The sequence below is a fragment of the Salarias fasciatus genome, chromosome 1, assembly GCF_902148845.1.
Source record: "Salarias fasciatus chromosome 1, fSalaFa1.1, whole genome shotgun sequence".
NCBI classification, from domain to species: domain Eukaryota; kingdom Metazoa; phylum Chordata; class Actinopteri; order Blenniiformes; family Blenniidae; genus Salarias; species Salarias fasciatus.
The window spans coordinates 14,964,545-14,973,925 of NC_043745.1; the positions used below are offsets into that span (position 1 = coordinate 14,964,545).

At 41.0% G+C, this 9,381-nt stretch overlaps 1 protein-coding gene across 1 annotated transcript; it reads left to right on the forward strand.

Moving 5' to 3' along the window:
• Positions 1–2,870: 2,870 nt before the first annotated feature.
• bcl2l10 (BCL2 like 10) lies at positions 2,871–6,779 on the forward strand. The gene is made up of 3 exons (XM_030098641.1): positions 2,871–2,947; positions 3,985–4,449; positions 5,804–6,779. Exons 2-3 carry the CDS (start codon positions 3,988–3,990, stop codon positions 5,924–5,926), a joined length of 585 nt encoding a protein of 194 aa, XP_029954501.1. The 5' UTR covers positions 2,871–2,947; positions 3,985–3,987; the 3' UTR covers positions 5,927–6,779.
• Positions 6,780–9,381: the final 2,602 nt, after the last annotated feature.

Consider the following 9,381-nt stretch of genomic DNA (forward strand, 5'->3'; position numbering starts at 1 on the left):
ACGCAAGTTCAGCCCCTCCCACAAGAACGTGCGACGAACGCCCCTCGACCAATCACGGTTAGAGCCTCAGGGGCTCTCTTGATTGGTCAAAGATACCTGGAGCTGTCGAGATTCCTTTTCAGCTCAGAACAGAGACAGATGGAAACGCTGCTTCCTCGCGATAGTGCAATTATGCTTCACTCCTAAAGGATTATCAATGGGTACTCTAACATTTAATCCAAAGAAAACACAGAAAAATTAGCATTGACTAGCAAAATCCTGCCTACAGCACTTTTAAATGATACATGTCAAAGGTCATTTTTGAGCACAAACAACTCACAGCTGGAAGGTGCAGCATGTGAAATGAAAGAGAAGGCTCTCTTTTCGCATTGGTTTGCGGTTCTGAGTCACTACAAGGACCAGTTTGTCTTCAGGCCAGTTCCTTTGAATTTCTGACATTTTTTAAGTGTTGGTTGGTCATTTCCAAATGATCCAGCCTCTGATGTGTTCACTTTTCAATCAGTTATTTCCTCAATAAACTGATAACTGTGTAAAAAGAAAAAAAACCCACACTCTATTAGCCTGTTTGAGCTTTCCTGGTGGCTGCAAATATTGTTTTGATCAGATGTTGTTATTAATCTGGAAAAATAGAACAGAAAAGACTTTGTTAATCTCACCGCCAAGAAATTTACATTTACAGAGGCTCATAAGACACACAGGAGGGCGCAAAAAGTGATGAAAGGTGCACGTAAAGAATAAGAACAAGTAATAGTGCAAATCGTAATAAGAATAATAATAGTAGCTTGCAAGTCTATTTGATGCATATTATTGTAATCTAAGCTTGGTGGTGACATTTTATTTATTGGATAGCAAGCAACTTTAAGGTTACTCTTACTTTATCCTCCTATAAATAGGAAATGAAAGTTACCTGTCCAGTAAAAATATGCACAAAAGTGGTTGGGTATGTTGTTGAAACTTAAAATAATAATAATAATAATAATAATAATGTATGTATAGCTCTTGTTAAATAAAAAAAAATTTTTTTTTTTTTTTTTAAATCAGTTTTTGTCTATAAGTACTGATTTATAGCTTCCCCAACTCACATTTCATAGTATTTTGTTATCACTGTGTCACTGTAAGTGGCCTAATTATGTCCTCAAATGCATCTATTGATCAGACTGTTGCTCTACCTTACACATCTTTATTTGTTGTAACACTTGATCGAAGGTCGTGTGTGTTTACCCACATCATCACTGAAAGAGACGAGTCATGACCTGTTTATCAAGACCGAACTGCAGTGAAGTATATCAAATCCGGGATTCGTCTGTCAACAATGTCCAGGAGATCACCTGGCAGCTTCTACTGTGAGAGCTGCTCTGAATACACAGCAGAACTTTCAGTGCTTTCTTGTGATACTGAGCTAAGTTCATAGTCTGACTCTGAATTGATGTCTTGTTTTGTTTCCGGCGAGTTTGACTGAACAAGCAGTAAATGGTTGTGTGTGGTTACAGGTTGCAAGGTTATTTTCATTTTGTGTTCATTCATTGTTTTGTTCCAGATTTTATTGATCCTTCAGAGGGGAAACACCTGAAGGGAATCATGAAAGTGAAAATTTTACTGAGATAGAACAAGGACAAGAGTTAGTGGAGATAACACAGTGAGGTGAAAGTATCCAAAAATAACACCGGATTTGCCTCTGCTATTGTCCACAAGCTTTTTTTGCTTCATGTATCACTTCCTCCTGATGGAGACGGAGTGACGTCGCACAGGAGAGAAAGACGGTTAATGACATCAAAAACCAAAACCAAAAGCGTATTTGTTCTCAGAACTGTGGAGGAAGCAGAAACATTAGCATTCTGTATAGTGACGCTCTGTCCTGTCTGCTAGTCACCACTGTGGTATAGGACTGACTTCGAAGAATGGAAGAGTACAGAGGAAATCAAGCTTCATGAGACCTGAAGAGTCTGACATCTACACAGTGAGATAGTCGACATGGTGGAGCACTTCTATTTCTTACCCGCTCAAAAACATCTTCCACCAAGTGAAGAAGTGCCAACAAAAACGATTTTTTAGGAGGATTAAGAAAGTCTTTCTCTCATTTGCTGCTGACTAATTTATACCAGTTGGCCACAGAGAGCCCTGACCTAAAGCTGCTGAGAACAGGAAGGACCTACAGCTGGTGGTGAGGGTGGCAATTCTTATCTTCATGTTTTATATGTCCATTTAATCTCTGATTACATACCGAAAACTTGTGTCATCATTAAGCCCTGCACACGTGTATTGAAGCAAAATCACTATGCAAACTTTATGGTTATTTTTTTCTTGTCATCTGCCAGAAGACAATTACAATGATCATAATAAAGAGTATTTTCGTTGATCCTTGCCTTGTGAATGATGGCTGAAGGTTTCTGTATTAAATCCATAAAGACTGGAGGTTGGCTACAACATACAAACAAATCATTGAGTTTTGGGTGCATAATAATCATATTTCTGCCAACAACACTCCTATTAATAAAAGTGGAAATACAATTCCCTGCCTTAGAATCTCCACAACGTAATGACTGATAAACGTGTCTATGGAGCAAATAAATAAACAAATAAAAATGTACATTTAAAACCGCTATTACATATTTGTCTGCTTTAGCTTTTTATTTATTGTCTTTGACGATGTATTTGTGGAAATGGCGAGCGTGTATCCAAGAACAAATATCCAAATGTTTTGTTATGCGAAAGTGTGAAAGTGAAGCGAAAATTAGACGGATTATTTGCATACAGACGTGATGGAGCGATCTCCCCGCCGATGTGTTCCGTGGCGATTCCGTGGGTTTTTCCCCTTGTTCCGCTCGCAGGGGCTCGCGCGGGGGCGGAGCCGTTAAAAGAGCATCCAGCTGGGGGGAAGCCGTGAGTGCTCCGAGGTTCTCCTTCCGCCGTCTGTGTGTGCGCAGAGCAGTCTGATATCGCTGGGAGGGTGAGTTTTTAACCTTTTTACGTACCGGTTAAACGCGTTTTCCGCCTCTGCGTGTGTGTGTGTCTGCGGCGGAGGCTGCCCTCTCTCCGGGGTCCCACTCTGGAGCTCTTCAGCGGGGTTAGCTGCGTCTACGTGGCTCTGTTAGCTCTCTCCGCTCCGCTAGCCGCAGCTAGCCCGTTAATGCTCCTTTGTGTTCTCCGCTGACAGATCCTTGACGGGGGCTCGCCGGCCGGCCAAAGCCTCTCACGCACGGATTATTAACATTATGTCCCCTTTAAAGCTACAATATTGTCAATATCGCAGCATTTATTCATTTCGCGTCGTCAGCAATCATCATTGGATGCGGTTTGTCTGCCGTGTTAGCCCTCTGAGCTAACTGATGCTAGCACATCTTGTTAAGGACATTTGTGACACCTGGTACTGAAACTGCCATATTTAAAACTCTACAAACACCCCACATGTAAGATATCTTAGATTTCTACTAAACAGGTTTGAAATATTCTTGTTTTAGATTAAGAATAACGTTACAACAGCTGAAATAACGAGACCGTACCTGTCAACTCGTGCTAATCTTCTGGAAACTCCTGTAATTACACGTCGCCTTTCCAGTAGGTTAAACATTAATGTTTAAAACGTGGCAGGTAGAGAAATCGCTCAGTAACTTCATCATTGAAATTATTTATTCAGTTTGAAACTTCAAAGATATATAAATTGTTATCTTAAATACCAATTAAGATTCTTTTTTTTTTCTTTTAAACTGAGACAGTTTCCCTGGAAGTAAGTTATTCTTAGCAGGTCTGTATGTACTGGGTTGTGTTTTTACTTTCCTTACAGCACACAACACATCACTCCTGCTTGTTGTCCTGTGACATGCTGACCACTGCTTCTACATCAACTTAATGCTTTTATATTAAGGTTTATAAAAGTAATGACTTTAAGTAATCCCTGCCATCATTTGTTGTAAACTACAGTTTTGACTTTATCAGATTGCATGGATCATTTAAATAAGGATTTTTCATTTTGTTCCTTGTTTGTAGAAAATGTCGTGTGGGCTGCGGAGAGAGACCCTGGCTCTGGCAGAGGACTACCTGTCCCTGCGCTGCAGAAGCCCATGTCCGGCTCCTCCACCTCCCAGCGAGTCAGCCGCTGCCATGAGGCACATGGCCCAGGACCTGGAGAAGCAGCACCAGGCTCGCTTCCAGTCCCTGGCCCAGACCTTCCTGAGGCAGTGCGGGCCGGACCGCTGCGTCAGCCTTCGGCAGGTCATGGAGGAGATTGTCGGAGATGGACACTTGAACTGGGGGAGGGTTGTTTCCATTTTCACCTTTGCTGGGGTGGTGGCCAGACTTATGCTGGAACAGAAAGACGTCACTAAGGGGCTGGACCCCGGGACGGGTCAGGAACTGGGACAAGAGACCGTAAACTGCAGGGCACTGGCGGAGACCATAGCTGAATACTTTGGAGGGGAGAAGAAAGACTGGATGTTGGAGAATGACGGATGGGTAAGTCTTATGTGATATGAGTTAATCCTGACACCATTGTGAAAGTAGATTTCACTTTAGCTTTAAATAACTGCCGTTGGAAACCACCTAGTTAATGTGATCTATTCTGCTTCCTGTTGTGGCTTGAAAGCCTGGTTTCATGATTCAAGATGCAAGCAGGTCTGTTTCTCTACAGTGTACTTTTCTACACTGTGTAAACTAACTGATGGTGTGATTGAAGAAAGGCAGCATTATGGTGCACATATGGCCTGGATTCATGTCTGTATTCACTGGAGATGTTTGAGGGTTCAGCTGTGATGCACCCCGCCTGAGTTAAAGTCACAAAACCTAACTGAAGACTCGATTGGTTGAATGTCTGCTTTTGTGAATGGGCCTCACCCATCACCTCCCCCTCCTTTCTTCAGCTGGCAGCTGGTTTCAACAGACACTAACAGGCCCGGCCAGATGGACTGTGTAGTAACAGTCAAAGCCTCAGTTTGTTGAGCTTGGCATGGCAGAGAGTCAGTGCAGTATGACTAGAAAAACAAGCAGCTGTAAAGCAGCGAGAACACCTGGAGCTGAGAGCAGGTGCACTCGCTGCCCCAACGTCTGAAACAAAGCTGCTGAAGTGTTTGAACAGCATCTGAAGCACCCTCGTGTTCAAACCCTGTAATGACACAGACGTTAAATTAGGATATCTAACTTTTTTCTTTATAAAACAATGACATTTTAAAAAGGAACAGGGTTTCTGTGGGACATTTAAAAACATCATTTTTGAAAATAAAGGCCTTAAATCACATTAACAATCATTAAATTTTATTCTCATTGGAATGAAAAAAAAAAAAATCCTGTATTTTTCAAGAAAAATATTCAAGAACGACTATTTGCCAGATATGCACATCTGTGGGAGAGTTGTGATAAATGTTTTTGACCGTGACAGTTTGACTGATTTCTGCAGAAATCCTGTTATAGATGTGAACAGTCTGTTGCAGGGCTGTGTGAGATCAGGTCAATGCGTCAACACTCTAATCTTGAGTTTTCTGATAGGGACTTGATTTGGAAGTAAATGCAATCATCTAAGCACATGATGTCTTTGAGCCTTGATTAGTTTTTCCAAATACCAGTGCTCCTTCTCTCGCCTCCAATTTACACCGTCTGTGGCTGAAGTTTTCTTTTTTACACACTTTAATTTCAGACCCTGTCGGGGGCAGCCACGCTCTGTCTGATTGGTCGAATGTTGTTTGCTCAGTGCATAGATCATTCATCACAGTTCAGTCCGTCTTCGTGTTCAGTGGTACTTCGCAGCAGCATATAAAAATCTGAGCGTCGTCATGTTGTTCCAAACTGAACCTTCTCCTCCTCTCTCGTCCTGCAGGAGGGCTTCTGTGCGTACGCCCGCACTGCCAGACAGGCGAGCCTGGACTCGTCCATGAAGACGGCGCTGTTCGCTGCTGCTGGCGTTGGCCTCGCCGGGCTCACCTTCCTCCTGGTGCGCTAGGCGGCCCGCTGCCCCCTCCACGCGTCCACGTCAATGTTCTCAGTTCATCCAGCGCGACTACGTAGACGTTTGAACCCTAACTGCGATGCTGCGACAAACAGGCTTAATCTGTTGTGATTTCAGGGTTGTGATCTCATGTCATCGACTGAATGTTTGCACAAACTCGGAACCCCCCACACACACACACACACACACGCACCCATACAGATGTCGTGTCACTCGCTCCTTAAGATTGTAAAAATACATTTCAATGCCTTCAGAAACTTTGGAGCGAGTGGCGTGAGTCTGCATATCTTAGTCCTGAAGCACAGTCTCCTGCACAGAATGGCCTCGCTTTCAAAGTGTCGTCGACTGTGCAGTGAAGACGTAATTTCAGTTTGCCCACCTTTTTGTTTTTTTTGTTTTGTTTTTTTGAGTTTTTATAAAATTGTCAGCTGCCTTTTCAATTCACGTGTTTACCTGACTTGTGTATGTGGAATAGAGACATTCTAGTGTACAATGTATAAATTAATATATTATATTTATAAGGAATGAAAGCGTAAGCAGTGGCCCTTTTTCTAACCGCTCTGCAGCTAACTCTTCGTCCTGCATTCATGTGAACCGTCTGATTGACTCGGTCGGCGGAGCTGCACAGTACGGTCACGACGACCACACAATGGTGCTATAATATAGTGTGAAATGTTTCATATCAACCAAACCAGGGACCAATCCGACTTCAAGCCTATTGCTATTAGAACAAGGCGATGCTATGACGCCCCTCCCGCCCCCCAAAACTCTTAAACATTATATTTTTACATTGTTTTCGTTCTATTTATTCTTCACTGTTTTTGTAATAAAAGGAAACCATCGTGAACTCTGCGCTTTGCTTGGTTTTTCCTCCTGGTGTCTCTGAAGTGTGCGCAGCGGGTCGAGAAGCGAGCCCAGGAGTATGAATAGTGAATGATTCTCTCCTTTCATGTGCAGACACGTCATAAATAAGATATGATCGACTGTCTTCTCTGAGCTTCCCTGACCGTCGCAGCGCTCCTCTTACACAAGAGGCAATTCAAATCACAGAACATGCAGTTAAAGCTCCCAGCAGGAAATGATGCTGCAGTTATCTTTAAACCAGGCGAGTCAGACGTGTGGCTGTGGACCGGCGTCTGAGGCGATACTGGAGGATTTCTGGTTTTACTTTACTGTTGAGAAATGAGAATAAAATGTAAGTCTAATGTGCACAAATCTGTTCTTCACTAAAAGTAAAACTTCTATTCTGACATATTTGAATTACATTGAATGAATACTGAGAGTAATTGGGAATTTTGGAATCTGACTTCAACCATAGGGGCTTTATTTATTTTTATGAGCAAGAGCCAGTTTTCTAGTTTGGGATACATCAACTCACTGTTTTCTAAACTGCACCTTACAGCCTCAGCGCCCCCTACAGGAAATGGCAGGTGGTGTTAAGATGACTTGTGATTAGTTCATTAGGTCTTACCTGGTTTTGCTCCTCTAATAGAAAAGAGTAGATTCTTATCTTCCATTTCTCCACTTGTGCTGAAGCAGACTCGTATCAAATGATGAATTTTGAGCAACAATCACTTTTAAGAGAGGCATTTTACAAATTCTCACACTTTTTTGGCCCATGGGCCTTATGTTTGACACCCTTAGCTTTCACTACTGTATCTGTACTGTGATGAAATATTCATCTCATGCTGTGGCTTCATGTTCAAGTGCTTCTTCAGCAATGCTTATTGATGTATATACCACACTCGTTGAAAACATCCAAATGAAGCCTTCATGAGGAAAATCATGCATGTGAAGACATCTTTTTAACCTTCGGGTGAGCTTCAGACGGAATGCTAGTTACAGCTGAGTCAGTGTGAGGGAGCGACCGCCTCGGCCACAAGCGCCTCACTCCTCTGAACCATTTCTTGTTTTACAACTTCTTTGGAAACACCCGAATGCTTTGACTCAACATGTATGACATTCAGTGGAAAGAAAGGTTTCTGTTTCCAAATGTGGAACGGATTGGGAGAAAAGGAAAGGCTAAAAGTTTCAGTAAGAACATTATGCAATGCTTTTAGAATGAAACAATAACATATCAGATATTTTATTTGCCTGAAATGCATGAAAACAGTCCATCCCGTCTCCCTCCTGTCGGCTGGTTTCGTCCCTGATTTACACGCTGCTTCACATTTCTGTGTTTGTTTTTGTCGAAGACCATGACCACTTTGTGAGTGTGTCAGTGTTTCCTGTTGTTTTAGCTCCAGCAGTGCATCTCAAGCAGCTGACAAATCTCCTCTCACAATATCTGTTTATCAGAAACATGAGTAAACTGCTGCAAAAAGTGAAAAACGACCCTCGTTCACAGAGACGAAGCAGATGTCATTAATCACATAAGCTTGAAAAAAATTCAGCCACATTTCCATTTGCCTGTGAAGAAAAACAACAGTCAGCAAGTTCTGATCAGGAAGTGATTATTTCCCATAAATGTGTCTCAGTCCAGTTCAGACATGTGTCTTCGTGCTGTTTACTCATCCAGGCGTGTTTCTCTGACATTTTCTCGAAAGGTTTAAAAAGCTCAACAAAAGAAAAGCAAGCTCTGCACGTCCGTTCAGATGTTCACCTTAACAATTACAGATAAATTTAGCATCCAAACAAAAAGTAATAGACAAGAAACGATGCATAATTGCTTTTCACTTTAAAACTGGTTAATTTCTTTAATCATTTCAGTCACCCTCTGATATATTTCTGAAAGTTTGAAAGCAGCGGTTTTGAAGTTATTTAATTAGTTACTTTCTGTCTGAACTCTGTAGATTTTTTTTTTTAAGAAAATCCTTTCTTTGCTGTTCTGATTGTGTCTAATCCAGAAATGCAAATTTATTTTTACTAGACATAGGTGAGAGTAATCGAGTAGATTTAGAGTTTTTTGTATTTTAATGTTACTCATACTTAAGCACAATTTACACAAATTTTAAAATCACAAGTGACTGAGTTAAAACATTGAAAAGAATATTAAAGTTTCTAATCAGCTTTCTTAAGTTCGTTTTTTTTTTTATGAAAAACAAACACTCCATCTGTATAAATTTTCATGTTTCTGTGCTCATTGTTTTACAATACAAGTCATCTGAACAAATATATTTTACTCCTGAAAGCTGTACTGAATGTTTTCTGTTAACAATTAAATACAGTTAAAGACTTATAGTAGATTTTGAAAAGTGTATTTTGTACTTTTACTTCGATATTTTGTTAACCACTGTATATGTATCTGAGTAGAGTTAACTGACTAAAAACAACTAACTTTATTTGTACACCTTCTCATTATTTTTGAATCATTGCATTTGATGGAAAACTGATACTTTTTCAGATAAATGCAATTCAGCTATTTTCCTGTAAAATTTCTCAAAATCCAAATTTGATCCACTGTTTCAGAGAAATGTGTTAAAAAAAAAAACAACAACAACAGACAGACA

What these genes read in the sequence shown, in the direction of transcription:
- bcl2l10 (XM_030098641.1), top strand. Translation starts at nt 3,988, where the DNA reads ATGTCGTGTGGGCTGCGGAGAGAGACCCTGGCTCTGGCAGAGGACTAC. An exon ending in TGTTGGAGAATGACGGATGG is followed by an intron (nt 4,450 to 5,803) that starts GTAAGTCTTATG and finishes CTCGTCCTGCAG; the next exon opens with GAGGGCTTCTGTGCGTACGC.